This window comes from Ovis aries, chromosome 3 (assembly GCF_016772045.2).
Source record: "Ovis aries strain OAR_USU_Benz2616 breed Rambouillet chromosome 3, ARS-UI_Ramb_v3.0, whole genome shotgun sequence".
Lineage (NCBI taxonomy): Eukaryota > Metazoa > Chordata > Mammalia > Artiodactyla > Bovidae > Ovis > Ovis aries.
The window spans coordinates 12,559,453-12,576,878 of NC_056056.1; the positions used below are offsets into that span (position 1 = coordinate 12,559,453).

Consider the following 17,426-nt stretch of genomic DNA (forward strand, 5'->3'; position numbering starts at 1 on the left):
GATGTTTTATTTTAGCATAATGGTACCACCCATCCTCCTTTGTAGAATAGTTCTTAATGCTGTCATTGATCCCTCCCCTACCCCCATGAGCTTTAAAATTATTTTTGTGAAGTATTAAAATGAATCTATCTTGAGGGAATTTTGTTTGAGAATGTATATATATTTGTATTAGTTTGGGAAATTAATTCTTTTACACTATTTATTTCCCCCATTTTGGAAGCTGGAATATCTCCTACTAATCTATTTTAAAAATTAAAGCATCACACCAAAGGTTTGAATGCCAAAAAGTAAGTAATATTCTGATGTGGCCCATAGTTTTACTGTCTTGTTCACATATAACTTTGTATTTTATATTATTATATTACAATATCTCAATTTTTCAAAGTACAGAAGTATTCAGCAGTTTGGAAAGGAATGACTGGGTATCATGAGTCACCTGTGTGCATTTCTAGATACTCTGCTGAAACTAGGAAGTGTCTGTTTCTTGCCAGTGATGTGTGATATAGATGACCTTTTTTGATGTGATATTGAAAACACATCTGTTCAGCTAAAAGGTGAAATATATGTAATACTGAATGTGATATGTGTGAACTTTTCCAAAACATGAATGAATGATTTAAGGTTTTCTGGCATGGCGTTCAGTAGGGTGGATTTTTACTTCCTTTCTTAAGCAGTTTTTTGTTGTTTCAATGTTAACTGTTTCACAGCAGTTTGACATAGCTAATCACAATAGTTATTAGCTGTGACCTGACTAAAATATATTTGTAAGTCATCCTTTTCAGGTACCATTTCTTTTTCTCAAAGTAATAGTTTTCTTTCATCTTCTGACAGAGATCTATCAGATCTTTTGCTAATGATGATCGCCATGTAATGGTGAAACATTCGACAATTTATCCATCTCCGGAGGAACTTGAAGCTGTTCAGAATATGGTATCTACTGTTGAGTGTGCTCTTAAACATGTCTCAGATTGGCTGGATGAAACAAGTAAAGGCACAAAAACAGAGGGTGAGACAGAAGTAAAGAAGGAAGAGGCTGTAGACACCTATTCCAAGTAAGTGTGACCTGACCTTTGTATGACACTTTACTTGTAGTGCCTAGAAAAGTCCAGGGTCCCATCCCACTGGGTTACACTTGGTATGCGGTAGTCTTTGGGTTTTCTCATTTATATGACTGTAAACAAGGAAGTAAATGTGGAATTTTTCTGAGTTAAATTTGAAGGGACAGTAGAAGAGGAGTAATGATTAGATCAGAGAAACGGGAGAGAGATGTTCAGGATCCCTTTAAAAACGGATATAAGCCCTTTAAAACAAACCCTCTGTTTTAGAGATTGTGATATGTCATTTTTTTCATGTGTTGGTTTAGTTTCCTAAATTCAGAAATAAACACTAGTTGTTGTTGTTTTTTTTTTTAAAATCTCTGGGGAAATCGTAAAATGTCATTTTTTCAGGTGTTTAAAAATCCTGATGTAGAAGAAAGAGTGCAGGAGAATGTCCTCCAAAGGTATTTTTGACTGTATCTTCCTTGTTGACTCCCAGGATCCAATGTAGTGTCTTGCATGTAGTACATGCTCATTGGGTATTGAATGAATGGCCTAATGGGAGCCAGACCCTTCAGCTATTACAGCAGTGCTTCCAGTGCTGCACTGAAAGTGAGTTGTGAGTGAGATAAAGCTGAGTGAGAACTAGGAAACTATTTATGCCTTGCTAAACTTAGAGTTACTGTTTTGAGCAATGTCACTATGATTGGAGTAAGAATACAGTTTACTTTGAAAGATGAAGCTCATTTGACTGCATTGTATTAGTAGGATTAAGAACATTACTTTGACTACAACTGGTAAATTGAGGATAGAAGTTACAGAATTTTTTTCTCAGCCTTTCAATTCTAAATCAGTGTGATAAGTAGTTAAAGAATAGTGAGAAAATATTGATAAATCGATTTCTTTAACTGAAAGATAGTGTAACCTTTCCATTTTCAGATGAAAGAAAATCAGTATCCGTTTTTAGCTGAAGATTATATTTTCTTGACTTTGTTAACTTATTATAGGTAATATACACATTAGCCATAGATTTGTCAGCTTGAAGTTTCTTGGCAATAATTCAGTTTTTCTTGCATATGATAAGTTTAAAAAAGATACTGTCAAATATACAGTTCATTGGTAATTAATAGTATCATCCGATAATGAAGCTCTTTGTATCTCAGTCCCCGCACAAGTTAAATAGTCATAAATTCCTTATTTATAGATCAACTGATTGATTGGCCACACCGCAGGGCTTGTGTAATCTTGGTTCTCAAACCAGGAATTGAATCTGGGCCACGGCAGTGAAAGTGCAGAGTCTTAACAACTGGATCACTAGGGAATTCATGCATTCCGTGTTTAAGTTGCATGTCGGAATGTGTTTATACCATTTATTGTGGTAAAACTTCTATAATTTGCTGTTTTTACTATTTCTAAGTATTTTTCAGTGAAGTCAGTCCTTTTAAATGCATCTCTTTGCTGTCAAGGCTGAACAGACTCTTGGAAAGTGCTCCAGTAGACACTTGCTGAACTGGATCAGGTTGCTGAGTTGTCAAGGTGTTTAAAACATGATGTACTGTATACTTTGTTTGAATTTTTAAATAGTGTTGTGTGGACTCTGTAAAGTGTTTCCAGTTTGTGAAACATTCCTGAGTTGAGCCCTTGGGTGTGATTCTTCCCGTGTGGTAGAGCTTAAGGTGTAGAATGATTGTGTCCCTATTTTATATAAAACAGAGGCAGGCATGGCTTCCAGACAGAGCTGTTGTGGTCATAGACACGGATTATGCTCCTGATGTGTGCTAAGCACTGCAGAGGGCCCAGAGACAGGGAGGGCTTGCTTGTATTTATTAAGCACCTTCTATTGCCAGGCACTGTTAGACAGCTTTTACCTGTGTGCTTGTGTTTTACCTCTTCACAAACGGACTCACAGGTTCCCACTATATGTATTTTAGAAATATTAAATATTTAGCTTAATTTAAATTAATTCCCTGTATTGGAGTCACTTGCTTTATAATACCTCATATTCAAATTCATTATTAAAATTTAGAATTGAATTAAAACTTAGTTTCTCTGCTCAGTCTTGCTGTCTTCTACATGGTAAGCCCAAGTATATCATAGTTATGGTATAGAATGTAATAAGCAAGCTAATAAGGGCTAGTTAATAACATCTACTATTCATTGAGTGCCAATTACTGTATTAGATTACTTTTCACATTATTTTACAACAAATCTGCTAGTCTCTATTACTGTTGCGTGCCCTCCACCCCCATTTTACTTAAATTTCCAGTGCTTCATATTTGGTTATGAAGAAAGAGTGACTCAGAATCAGTAACAAATTTACCTTGTTTAACGTCACTGAGTGTGTGGTGGAGTCAGGATTCACATTCAAGTCTGTTGGACTCAAATCCACTTTTCTTTGCATCTTCACTTTGATTATCCATGACCAAAATGTGAAAGTACAGAGCAGGGAAAGACTAGGTGCGGGATTTGGGGATCAGAAAAATCTTCACAAAGGAGGTAGCATTTGCAGTTGGCTCTCCAGAGAGTGAGTAGGGTTTTGTCAGGCAGTGAAAGTAGAAGAAAAAATAAATCTCAGCAAGGATCTAGGTGTGAAAAAGTATTGGGAAAAAGTATTAGGACTGTTTAAAGAATAATAGATATTTTTTATTGAGCTATTAATATATGCCAGCTCTGGGCTAAGTTCATTACTTATGCTAATTATTAATAAATGATATTCTCAGTACCGCTCTGAGGAAGGTATTACTCCGTTGTTTTTTTTTAAACAAATGAAGAAATAGACTCAAAGAGTCAAGTAATTTATAATTTGTCCAGTGTCATATAGTAAGTGGCTGATCAGGGTTCGAAACGGGAAGTCATGCTGATTCCTAAATTGCTTCCCAATAAGCCCATGTCTTAAGTGTTCAGTGGGACACCAGGAAAGAGGCAGGCAGAGTTCCATCCTTGTTGTGCCTTTGGAAGACTGTTCTGGTTGTAACATACTGTATATAGTAGATGAGATGCTAGGAATTAGGTGAGAGGTAGTAAGAGCCTGAAAAGAAGCTAGTTTGAAGGCAGGGGTTGGAGAGTGATTATGAGGGGAGAATTTATAAACTATTTTACTAGGTTTGGGAGAAAGATGAAAGAATAGGAATACAGAGGAAAAAATAATCAAAGATGACAGACTCTATTCTTAATATCAAATAATGCTCTATATTTGGTTTACTTGCTTCAAAATGATTTTTATTTCTTTTTATACTTGTACCACCCTTATAATTTTTCACTGCTTTAATGTTTATTGACTATCTCAGGTGTGCCAGGCACTGAGCCCTGGCTGAGTTATTTATGATTTCCTGTCTTGTTTCCATTGCCCCTGTTCTGTTTCTCTTTTCTCCAGTTCATTCTCCATCTCTGCTAACTTGGGCTCAACTTTGCTAACTCTTTGCCCTCAGCTAGAATGACCTTCTTTTTCTCTTTAACCAAATCATGACCCTGCTGAAGTCACTCTTGAAGTTTACCTTGCTTGAAGTCTTTAATTTTGACCTTTCTCTTTTCTGAAATTATGATGCAGTCATAATAATGTAAAGAGCTTGAGTGTTGTGGTCAAATCAACTTGAGTTTGAACCTTGTTCACTTGTTCAGTCATGTCCAACTCTGTGCAACCCCATGGACTGCAGCACCATTTTACTCTCTGTGAACTTGAACAATTAATCACCAGTTTTGAGATTCTCATTCCTTGTCTTTCAAATGCAGGCTCTTTGTTAGGTCTAAATGAGATTTGTGGCACACAGTTTGTTCTCAGATGTCACACTTGTCTTCCTTCTTAAGCAGGTTTTAAACAGCTTTTGTACTTAATCTGCAGTGTTAGCCTCTGAAGCAGGAGAATTTGGAGTATGTTCTCCATATTCAAACAGTTGCTTACTTGTTGAATGACCACTAAGTTTAGTTACATTTTCATTTGTAATTGAGGGGAATGAACTAATAAACTTTAGTTATTAAAATCAAGGATAGATATTAATGTTATTCTTACGCACCATTCATGACTTGATATTCTTTGAATGTTCGTTCTTCTGGTTACCACTGGATTTAGAATGTGTGTGTTGGCAGATCATCTTTGGGTTCCTCAGCTCTTCACTTTTATCACATTATTCTGCTTTCCGCATAAACTTTTATGGATTCCTAGAATGCTACAGCTACAAGGAGAGAGCTAAGGCTTACCCAGCCAATAGCCATTTTACAGTTATAGATACTGAGCCAGAAGGCACTGCTAGGAGCAGAGGTCAGGTCTTTTCATTTTCACTCTGATGCTCTTTCTTATTATACCACGGTGTTCATGTTTCTCACAATTCTTTAGTTGCTAATTAAAAGATAAAAGGAGGAAGTTTGAATAATTGAAAAGATATTTAAGGGGATACAGTATTTTTGGATTTTCTTGAGCAATATAGATTTAATAAAGAATTGAGAGATCTATCATTTGAAACAGTCTCCCTATTGATTCTTTGTGTAAGGTAGTTTATGAGCCTTAAATCTAAGACTTACTTTTGTGGAATTTTGGATATCTGGATTTATGTTCTCCCTTATCAATTCCTATGGATATCCAGAAAACCAAGTGATGATTAAGTTATAGTTCAGAAGTAGGCTGTGAAAGTAATCATTCAGACTTTTATTTTTAGGGATCAAGGTGGTCGGACATTGTGTGGTGTAATGAGGATTGGCCTGGTTGCAAAAGGCTTGCTGATTAAAGATGATATGGACTTGGAGCTGGTTTTAATGTGCAAAGACAAACCCACAGAGACCCTGTTAAATACAGTCAAAGATAATCTTCCTATTCAGATTCAGGTGAGTACAGTTTAATTGTACCTCTAGGAGAATTTGTGAAAAGGTAAAAATAGGTAGTGATCTTCATTAATTTAATAAAAAGAAATTGATAACGTAAAAGGTAGGTACAGATGGCTACTCTGGGTTTGTGCATCATCCATCACATCTAAGGCAAACTTCTGGTGATTAGCATTCAAAGTACAGTCTTAAATTTTTCAGACGTATCTTGCTGAAAGTCTTCATGTTTTCCAGAGTAGGCCTCTCAACGTTATAAAACTATCGAGAAGGTTTGATACAGGGTGGAAAAGAACAAAAAGAGCCTGGACAACTGGAAACTTTGATAGATGCTAATTTTTTAAATTGACGACTCTGTTAATTTTATTTCATTCATTCATTCTGTTAATAGAAATTCACTATTAATTCCTTGTTTTCAAGCCTTTTTCACATTGGGATGCATTTAGAAAATTTTACTGTTGTCATGTTTCCTGGAGGATGCTGCTGGAGGCTGAGGGCTCCTCAGGGCTGAAGGCAACTGGTTGGTCCAGGGCTGTGGTCACTTTAGGACCTGCTCTACCAGCCTGCTCCAAGGGTTAGTTGAAGACGGTGATCACCTTTCATTTTCAGATATGTTACCTTTGGTATAATTAGATTATATCTTTTTGACGATTTTATATCAGTTAGTCCTTCAATCCATGTTGCATAAATAGGTATCAGTACACGAGGCTGAACTGTGAGTTGTTGAATGCGCTCTTTTTTTTGTAGTTGGTTTCCTTTATTTGTATTTCTTCTGTGGAGACCTTTTTTCCCGTCAAAGTAAAATGAATTCTAAATTTGTCTTTATTAGCTTTGTTACTGGATCATTTTCTTTCATATTCACCAACTGATTTTCAGAACCATCTTCCTGACTTTAATCTGCCGTTCCTGAAACTCAAATTTGTGTTGCTTGTTGACACATTCTCCTATATTAATTTCTGGAGCACTTTTTCAAAAAAATCATTTTTAGATCTTAACACTTTCTAAGTGACTGAACAAATATATTTGATTTTTCCATTTTCAGTTCTGATTGAAGGAAAGTTTCTGTTCTTTCAAGGGTTAAGTTCATTTCTTTTAAAGAAAGATATAAAAGATTAAAGACTTTAAATCGTTGTGTGATCATTTGAGAAGGGAGAGTGGTAAGCAACATGGAGTACAGTAAAGAAAGTTCAGTAATGGGTTTCTGACTATACCTTTTGTTACTAGAATGTTAATGTTGTAAAATCCATCTTTTTTCCATTATTTTTATATTGTTTTAAAGTTTAATCTGTATTTCTGCTTTTATTGTAGTGAACATTGTTATTCTTAATTCTGTACTAGAGTAATAAGCAAAGAGTTGGACATATGGAGGCTTTTCCAACCATCTCACCCTCTTTTCTGTTCTCTTTACTGAGTTCTGTTTTATATAAGAGTGGTCATATTTTCAGATGTGTCAGGATGGAAAAAGGGTTGAGAATCAGTGCTATAAGAAATTGAAGATCTGTTGTATTTCTCAGTATTGAAGATGCAGGAAATTGGAGCTTCAATTGTACTAATAGAGCTTTCTCTGTGTAGTTCACAACTGTGTGAACTCTGTATTTTCTATTTCTAGGCACCACAGTTTTAAACTTTTTGTCAGGCTGGCAAGTGTTTGAGGGAAGGGCCTGGGAGAGAATGCAGACTGTGTAAACGGTTTCAAATTTGAAGAGACTAGGGCTTTTTAACCTAGAGAAGGTGAAAAAAGATATAAGTATCTTCAGATCTTTGAAGAGCTTCTTGGAGAAGGCAAAAGTGGCCTGAACTCTTAAGACCAGTGGTGGGCATTTTAAGAAACATACCTGATTTTAACATAGCCAATAGAGTTATCCAGCAGTGAAACCAGCTGCTTTGTGTGATGGTTTGGATCTATGACCGTAGCTGTTTGGGTGGAGGTACCCAAATAAATGGGGATGTAATTGTATACCCACTTTATATTAATTTATATACATGTACACATATTTACTATGCCTTCATATGTACACACAAGCATAGACATCTTATTATTAATATAAGAATGTTTTAGAAAATCATTTTAAATGGGATTTTTGCATTTATTCCCTGCCTACCCCTTTTTTCTTGGTGTTTGTTTGGAAAACTGATCTCTGATACTATACGAACTTATTTCCTCGTGAATTAAAAACCTTTTCCCTGAGCACTTATCATAGCAAAACTTTGAGTTAACAGGGTACCTTAATTAACTGGGATTGTATCAGACCTTTTCTCTGTGTACTCTTTTCTATGGTGGTTTTAGAACTTCCTTGAGCAGAGGAAGGAGAAGGATGACCAAAACCAGAGTCACTTAGAATTAGTCTAGCCCAACACTTATATCATAGTTCATTACTTTGGATGTGTCTTAAAGAGTGATCTGCATGTATGGTTGAAAATTGACTTTGCTTTTTCTCTGAGACATCTTTACTGCTCTTATGCAGAGTGAATGTGAGCAGTTTTCTGCTTTTTCTCTATACTCTAGTTCTGGTTTTTCCAGCCACTGTGTGGCCTTTCCCTTTCTTGGTTTACTCTGTTCAAAATTAGGATAACGAATTTTCAGTTTTCTATCTTTTTTTGGATGTTTAATGGTAAAATGCTGTTCTTATATAAATGACTTTGAGTCCCTTTAATGCACAGTTGATGAGTAGAGAGACCCAGTAGTGTTTCTGTTCAACTATTTATGTTAGGTAATATATATTAAATTTTACCACCAAGAAAGGCCCGGCGTAACTTACTAAACTATATATTTAATGTATACTTAAAAGCAATCCTAGTTGGTGATAATTTTTTGTATAATTGTTTGTTAAAAGAAGCAGTGAACATTTCTGTGTGGATGTCAGATGACTTGTCCCAGAGAATCTCACTGGAATGATCTCTGACACCTCTTGTTAGAGAAGGGAAGTTAGTTACTTGTTTATATTAACCTTTTTACTGATGAGTGATTGTGCAGAGATCCATTTTCATTCATTCTTGCTTGATTTTCTTTGGAAATCTACATAATCTTACATAAAAGATTAGGTAATCTTATATTTATAAATCTTTATTAGCAAGTAGGAGTTCCTGTTTAGGTTGTCCTATCAAAAAAGGTATTTAGAGAGCATTCCCAGCAACTTATTATTCTATATAAGTCCTTTGTAATAATTTCAAGAGCAATAATTCACCTTTTGTTGTATAATGATGCTTTTGGTAACTTTCACTTTCAAATATTAGAAAGAATTATTTTAAATGTTGTTTAATAATTGAATGGATGATTGCTTTTTGAGGGATGGAGAAAGAGGATTTGTCAGTAAGTTGGGAGAGAGAAATGTTACTTCCACCCTGAAGAACTAGTTAAAGATTAGTTACTCTTTCAGAACAGTAAAAACTAATCGTTAGTAACTTTTGAAAACCAAGACTAAGGGGGGAATCATTCACTTTTTGAAATTTTAATTAATTGGCTGTTTTTGAAATCTTGGTGACTTTCAGAAACTCACAGAAGAGAAATATCAAGTGGAACAATGTGTAGATGAGGCATCTATTATAATTCGGAATACAAAAGAACCCACGCTAACTTTGAAGGTGATACTTACTTCTCCTCTAATTAGAGACGAATTGGAGAAGAAGGATGGAGGTACACATGTGTATATATATATATATGTATATGTATATATAGAGAGACATAGATGTGTATATATAAATATATATTTGTTTTGTTCACATAAGACCTCTCTTAAATGCTGCACTAATTATGTCCAGTGGATTTAAGAAATAATCTCTTTTGTTTTATGCCACTCATAGTATTTTAAGCAATTTATTTCTACACAGTCTCTGTATTTTGCAAAAATGTTTATATTCAAAACATAAAATATGTTAATTCAGAAAAACCTGTGCTTATGTTGGTTTTAAATCCATTTTAATTTTTATCCTGTTTCAGTGTTCTGTTTCACTTTGTCTAGTTTTGCATTGCTATTGGTATCAGCTCACCTATTCTGGGTAGCTTGGTTATTAGGTCTGATTTTAGGGTTAAATGTGATTCAAAACAGTACTGTTTTCAAATTTACTTGTAGTAACTCCATAACTTTTTAAGAGTTATGCTTTATCTAATTGTCTAAGTGTTTTGTCACATAAGAGAGATAAATTGGGGGGGGGGTTTAAATAATCTTTAGTAAAAATTTTTTTTTAGGAGGTGTGTGATCCTGTTAACATTTAGGATTTTATATATGTGGGAATTTTATTTTAATCTGACTTTCTTCTGAAGTTAAAAAGAATTTCTGCATAGCAATGCCATCAAATAAAAGTGGAGTGAGAAATCTATTTCGCTTTAAGAAATACTGTTGGAGCTGGATTTCTTTTTTAGTATTTTTATCCTTTCACATCAGCTTGTTTCTGCCTCTTAGTCCTGTCTCTGGAAACTTGCCATGTGCTATTTCTCCTCTGTCAGACCTTTGACCAATTAGCCTCTCTCTGTTATGACAGTTTAGAGGCAATGTGGCCTAACTGGGCCATCGAGGACTCCCTGTTGCTGTTTTTCATCACTAGATATTCAGCAAGTTCCATTGCTTACTCCCCTACCTGAAATACCAGTGCAGCAAGAAGTATTGGTCAGTTTCTTAATTTATTTCAAGTTGATGATAAAGGAAGAAAAAGACGCATTTTACCAGAGATGTTAGAATTTCAAGTTTTGCAGGCATGACTCATAGGATTTCTTCAAGTAAAAGTGATAGACTTTCTTTTTAAAGAAGTCTTTTGGGTACTAAAATCAGCTATACCATACCCAACAGATATAAACTAGGTACATTTATGAATCATAGTTTAAAATTAAAGTACATCCACTCTGTAATTGGGTTTATCCCTGTACTTTTTCTTTTGGACTGTATATAGTATCTCTAACACCTCTGAAGAACCAACCTTCAGTTCAGTTCAATTCAGTCACTCAGTCGTGTCCGACTCTTTGCGACCCCACGAACTGCAGCACGCCAGGCCTCCCTGTCCATCACCAACTCCCAGAGTTCACTCAGACTCATGTCCATCGAGTCAGTGATGCCATCCAGCCATCTCATCCTTTGTCGTCCCCTTCTCCTCCTGCCCCCAATCCCTCCCAGTATCAGAGTCTTTCCCAATGAGTCAACTCTTTGAATCAGGTGGCCAAAGTACTGGAGTTTCAACTTTAGCATCATTCCTTCCAAAGAAATCCCAGGACTGATCTCCTTCAGAATGGACTGGTTGGATCTCCTTACAGTCCAAGGGACTCTCAAGAGTCTTCTCCAACACCACAGTTCAAAAGCATCAATTCTTCGGCGCTCAGCCTTCTTCACAGTCCAACTCACATCCATACATGACCACAGGAAAAACCATAGCCTTGACTAGATGGACCTTAGTCGGCAAAGTAACGTCTCTGCTTTTGAAAATGCTGTCTAGGTTGGTCATAACTTTTCTTCCAAGGAGTAAGCGTCTTTTAATTTCATGGCTGCAATTACCATCTGCAGTGATTTTGGAGCCCCCCAAAATAAAAGTCTGACACTGTTTCCACTGTTTCCCCATCTATTTCCCATGAAGTGATGGGACTGGATGCCATGATCTTCGTTTTCTGAATGTTGAGCTTAAATGGCTTTATTTCTTTAGCAGTGTTACAGTTCACCATTAATTGTAGAACTATAAAATGATTTCTGAAGTATCAAGATAATTCTGTTAATTCTGGTAAGCTGTGTTCTACTTGACCCTCTAGTGTAAAATTAACCATTTCTAAGTATAGTTATAGATATTATTAAAAATTCTGTGAGTATAGAGAGATGAGAAGATGACTGAAGTTGCCAGAGGCTAAATTTGTCTAGATTTGAAGTTGCCAAAGACTAAATAATGTTTGCTTGCAGCTGGAGACATCTCTCCCATTACTTTGAAAGTATTGAGAACTACAGGCTTCTTTCCCTCCATGGTTATGTACACTTACATGGGATTTTAAGGTTTCAGTGATAACTCTAAGCTTAGTCTGTTGCCTTTATAACTAGGGTCAGAGGACCTGAAAACAGATCTTAGTATGTTATACCCTTACTAGAAGACTAGTTATTGCAGAATGGAATTTGTAGTGGAGCAGGAGAGTCATAGTCTGTTCAAGGTGTTCGGATTATTAAAGGACTCCAAGACCTCTTTATAAGCTCAGTCTTTATCAGCTGATGTTAACATAATTGCATGGGATCAGATAAGATGAAAGAATCAGCTTGAATCTAATATTTTACACGTTACTTCCTCTCCTTTTGAATGGCAGCAAGATTTGCTTTGCTGTTTTCCTTAACCTCACAGCCCTGCCAACTTACCTGTTGCCTCTCATAATTTGCTCGTTTTGTCTAATTTGGACTTTGTCAAAGTGTTTAGATCTGTGCTAGCAGTTTTGTATGTTATTGGGTAACTGAGGATCCAGTGTAAGCGTTTAAGATCTGGGCTATACAGTTCTGTAGGATTTCTTTCATCACACCAGATAACTCCTCTTGCCTTGACGCAGTTCTTTTCAGCTGCATGGGGTGAAAGTACAGATTAATTTGGGTTCCAGGAATTTCTAAGTTTGAGAGAAATCTCTTTAAAAAAATATGCACTCATTTTCTTTCTCAAAGTTTAAAAAAATTTGCATTGTAAATACTTTTTGGGGAGAGATTTTCCTGCAGAATCTCAACTTCTCTTCTCCCACAGAACGAATAGGCTGTTCACAGTATATACCTCATGTGTTTCCCTTCCCTTGTGACATATTTGGGTAAAATCAAAGAGGAAAAATGTCTGAGAGCAGGCAGAACTGGAGGACTGAATCTGATGAGAGCACCACGCTTTTCTTCTCCGTGTATCTCTGCAGAAGTGGCTCTAGTTAATTACTCATTTCACATTGCTGTTTAGATTTTCAGTGGCCAGACTATAGTGAATTTCTTTGGTATTGTTTACTGTTTCACAGGTAAGAGTCCTCCTGTGCTGTCAGCCTTCTTTCTGTATTCTAACCCTTTACATGAAGGCCCTGTAGAATAACCATTCTGTATAACTATATGGGGCTTCCCAGTGGTGCTAATGGTGAAAAACGTCCTGCCAATGCAGAAGACACATAGAGACGTGGGTTAGATCCCTGGGTCGGGAACATCCTCTGGAGGAGGGCATGGCAACCTACTCTAGTATTCTTGCCTAGAGAATCCCATGGACAGAGGACTTTGGCAGGCTACAGTCCATGGAGTCCCAAAGACTTGGACACACTGAAGTGACCTAACACGCACACATACATGCATTACTACATGCTTCCTGCTAAAGAACGCATAGGAAAAAGAACACAGACCTTGATGGCAGCCAAGTGTTTGACCCTTAACTCCATTAAGTATTACTGTGTGCCTTGGACATATTTCTTCATTTCAAAATGTGGGTAATGAATACTTTAGAAAGTTGTTTGAGAGAATTTATATAATAATATGACCTGTACAATACCCAGCACAAAGTGATTGATTAGTAAACAGTGGTAGTTACTTAGTTTAGTAAACAGAAAGTCACAGCACAAAGTCATCTACTCAAAGTACCTTGAATTTACAGTGAGAATAATGTGTAATAATGGGTTTGAAGTAGTAAACATAAACAGAGTTAAACTGTTAAATACCCATTGATGTGTAGTACTGGAATCAGTATACTATATTTGCTACAGTGCTAGTAATGAGCTGATTTATTATTAATGTAAAGTTTATGATTCATTGAGACAGACGTCTTTTTCCCTTCCCGTGTCCTTTATCCGTAGCAGCTTGAGTGGTGCCTAAAACTTAGGCAATTAAAACAAAACCTGTTAAATTAATTTTTGTAGCTAGCATATTATCTGATCAAGTAGAACTGTTTGGTGTGTAAGAAGCATTAACAATGGACATCTCAGAATTCAAGTAATATATATATATTAAAGATTTTGCTTTGCTAAGGTATTTTATAACTTACTGTGTTATAAGCACTTTCTCATATATGATTTAACTCTCAATAGCCATGAGGTGGAGAAGGCAGTGGCACCCCACTCCAGTACTCTTGCCTGGGAAATCCCATGGACAGAGGAGCCTGGTAGGCTGCAGCTCATGGGGTCACAAAGAGTTGGACATGACTGAGCAACTTCACTTTCACTTTCCTGCATTGGAAAAGGAAATGGCAACCCACTCCAGTGTTCTAGCCTGGAGAATCCCAGGGACGGCGGAGCCTGGTGGGCTGCCGTCTGTGGGGTCGCACAGAGTTGGACACAACTGATGTGACTCAGCAGCAGCAGCAGCCATGAAGTAGATAATTGTCCTGTTTTATAAATGAAGAAAGGTCTGATGTTTCACCCATCTCTTCTGACTCTCAAGTCCAGTGACTGTCTAGGATGATCGTAGGAGATCTTAGCTGACATAGTTTTTCTGAGCGTCACATGGTCTAAGCTGCTTTTGGTGCTTGTGCTTTTAAACCAGAAGTATATTTGGTATGAGAGTGATAAATCCAGCTGCATACTGTATTTGCCATACTTTGAAACCAAGTGGATAGGGAAACTGCAAAAGCACTTGTGATAACTTAGGCTGACATAAACTGCAGTGCTCAATATTAGGGGAGATTCTCAGGGTGTCACAAAAATGGTGCCCAAGCACCCCTTAGTTGCCAGTGTGAACTTCCTGTGCAACCACCCCTGTTAGGTGGAAGACTAGTCCAAAGGTCACAACTAGAGTTTCTAACAATGCTGCTCTCTTGATTCTCCTGCCTTCCCCAGCTGCTTGACCTGCTTTGTCCTGTGTAAACCTGTAGCCACTATCCTTCCCGTGGCCCACTGCCTACTGAGGCATTTTAGAAAAGTCATATCTAGTGATGTTTCTGTCATAAACTAGGGTAACAGTGCTCTGTTTTACCTTCATGCTACATTTACCTGTTCATATTATTGTAGCCTGAGGTTTCTCATGGATAGTGACTTGAAGCATAATGTCTGCTCTCCACACAGCCTCAAGGAATTGAGAGGAGGACTGCCCGGATATCTTCAGGCTACCTTGGAAATTCTGTCAGTATGGACTCAGTAGCTCAGCTTCATTCCAACTTTGAAATGTCAGGGAGGTCTTCATGATAACCCAGCTTGATTATTTTACCTTTGAAGAACCCAGGTTCCAGACACATAAATTCTATTTAACATAGTCATGTTCTGGCTTTTCCCTGCCCCATCTGCGGGCTAGTGTTTTTGTGAACAGGCAAAGAGTTAGCTTGCATGTAAGGGATGGAGAGAAACTGACCAACATTTCCTGCAGGACGGTGTGTTTCTGGTCACAGATCTAACCCCTAACCAAATAAAAGTTAGGCATAATAGACTTCCTTTCAGTGCTTCCATTGTTTAGAATGTTTTATGTACCTTCGTGCTCTGATGCCAGGTTATTGAGCAATGAATTTTTTAAAAGCTGTTTTTCTTTGCTTTTGGCATTTTTGTTACTATCTCCTATGCTTTTTTTTTTTTTTTTTAATCTGTTTTACTGGTCACTATAGGAAAAAAATGAAATGGTTCATAGTTCCATTGTTTCTGATTTAAAGACACCAAGATGCCTTTTTTATTAGAAATGCTTTGTTTCTCCACAAAACTGAAACACCTGTGTTAAAGTTTATACAGAAATGTTAAATTCGAGGTTCTACTTTGAGAAGTGCAGTGTTTTTCCAGCAGCAATTCTGTGATTGCCACATTTTTTAATGAATGAGAATATATAAAACTGTTACTAATTATGTAAAAGAAATAGGCAGGCAAGGCTTACAAGTAGCACTACCGTGCCACATAAATTTATATAGTTTTAAAATAAGCTTTGAAGAAGGTAAAATGAGATGAATTATTACATCCACTCTGCTGTTCTCACCTCATGAATATTGAAACATTTTGGATCTTTTGACTTTTTGACTATCAGAGCATGAAGAAACATGGCCATTCTGATGGTGATGTTAAAGGGAATTCAGTCATGTCTTCTGTTCATTGCCTGTCCCTTTTCATCTCTTTAGTAGAATCTACTGCCTCCAAATGTTGACTGTCTGTAGCAAGCTGATGTCACTAGTTTTTTAAAATAAGAATTAATGAATATAATTTGACTTTGGGAATAAGAGAATTTATCTAAACACTTTTGCCATTTTTCCCCTATAAAACTCTGTGTGGTGATGAGCAAATGTTAATTATAAGCTCTGTTCACCAGACAGTAGCATCAGAAAGTTCAAACAGAATTCTTTTGCCTTGTCTTTTCCTACCCAAGCTTCCTCTGATCCCTCCCCCTTCCACTGATCTTGCCTTGCCCCTTGCTGCCCTCCTGCCCTCTGGCCCTTCCTGATACTCTTACTTGATCCAATGACAGAATGAAACATAGTTCGCTTTAAAGTCCTAAAAAATAAGCATGGTCTATTCCTTTTCTTGAGATTATGTTATTTAGCAGTCAGTCAACCTTTGTCATGTCTAACTTTTAAGAGATTCTAACTGTTCATTTATAGTAGTTCTGCTTTGTATGTGAGCTTTACACAGATGCTTGTATTGACCACAGTTAAACATTTTGACATGTCAACACGAAAATGAATTACTTCTATGTTTTGTGTCATTAAAAAGAATTACGCAAAGACAGGAACTAGATCGCCTATGAAGTAAATACCTATAGTGTGTTTGCTTATGTTTATAAATAAAAGCATAATATAAATTATTATTTCTTTTTGAGGCTTTCCATTTTATGAGGAAAAAGGGGTAATGAAATGAGACCCTGTATTGTGAATTTGTTGGCAGATAGTAATGTGAAACAATGCAAGTATCTGCTGTAGGGCTCACCTGGTCAGAAAATAAGTGTGTAGCACTTCAGCCTTGACATGTTGAAGCCAATAAAGAAAGCCCACATAAACATACTGCTGAGATTGTGACTGTCTGATTGTACCAGGAAGTGTTGGTGGGCTCTCTGAGTTCTTAAAAGAGGAAGGTAAATATGACTTAATTGGATTAGACAAAGACTTCTCAAAGAAACATTTGTATGTTATATGCATTTAAATTAATGCACTTTTGATTCTTCAAAAGTTTAAAAACCCACTTTTTAGCAGCTAAGAGGAAATAAATTTGGCTATCTAAACATGGATTTAGTATCTTGTGACATCTCAAATATGAATATTTGTCACTAATCACATGTTTGAGTTCTTAATTTTGCTGCTCTTGGCCATCCAATCCAATTCTGAAATGTTAAGGCAAGTCAGATAGTTGTACTTCAATAGTATTCTTTGCCACTTTTTGGAGAAAAAAAAAAAAGGTATGCAAAACTTGAAATGTATTTCACCATATTTCGTATTTTAGTTTTAATAATTTTGGTTTAAAGAAGAAATAGAGAACTCCATGGTTATACTGGAAGAGTTCTTATCAGTGGGGTAAAGTTTCTATTAATGGTTATCTTGTTGGATGAGTTAATTTTGTTCTAAAATAAAATTGCCATGCTCAGTGTATTGTTAGTATATCTCAAATTGATGATCTAAGCCCTAATTTTCCTTAAGAACTGATTAGTGATTAAAATCCCTTCTTCTATGAAGAAAAGTTGTTATTGCTATTGGTCCCAGATTTCCACTCTTTGTACCTTGTCAAAG

General features: G+C 36.4%; 1 protein-coding gene across 14 annotated transcripts in view; it reads left to right on the top strand.

The window, feature by feature from the left end:
- STRBP (spermatid perinuclear RNA binding protein) overlaps positions 1-17,426 on the top strand; it is a 178,332-nt gene that overhangs the window by 104,871 nt on the left and 56,035 nt on the right. For 13 of the 14 annotated variants that reach the window (XM_060411825.1, XM_060411826.1, XM_042245730.1 and 10 more), the window contains 3 exons: positions 832-1,052; positions 5,687-5,852; positions 9,336-9,480. In XM_060411825.1, coding sequence (XP_060267808.1) covers positions 832-1,052; positions 5,687-5,852; positions 9,336-9,480 — 532 coding nt within the window. Of the gene's footprint in view, positions 1-831; positions 1,053-1,448; positions 1,502-5,686; positions 5,853-9,335; positions 9,481-17,426 lie in introns of those variants that run through there. The other variant, XM_042245733.2, reaches the window with a different exon arrangement.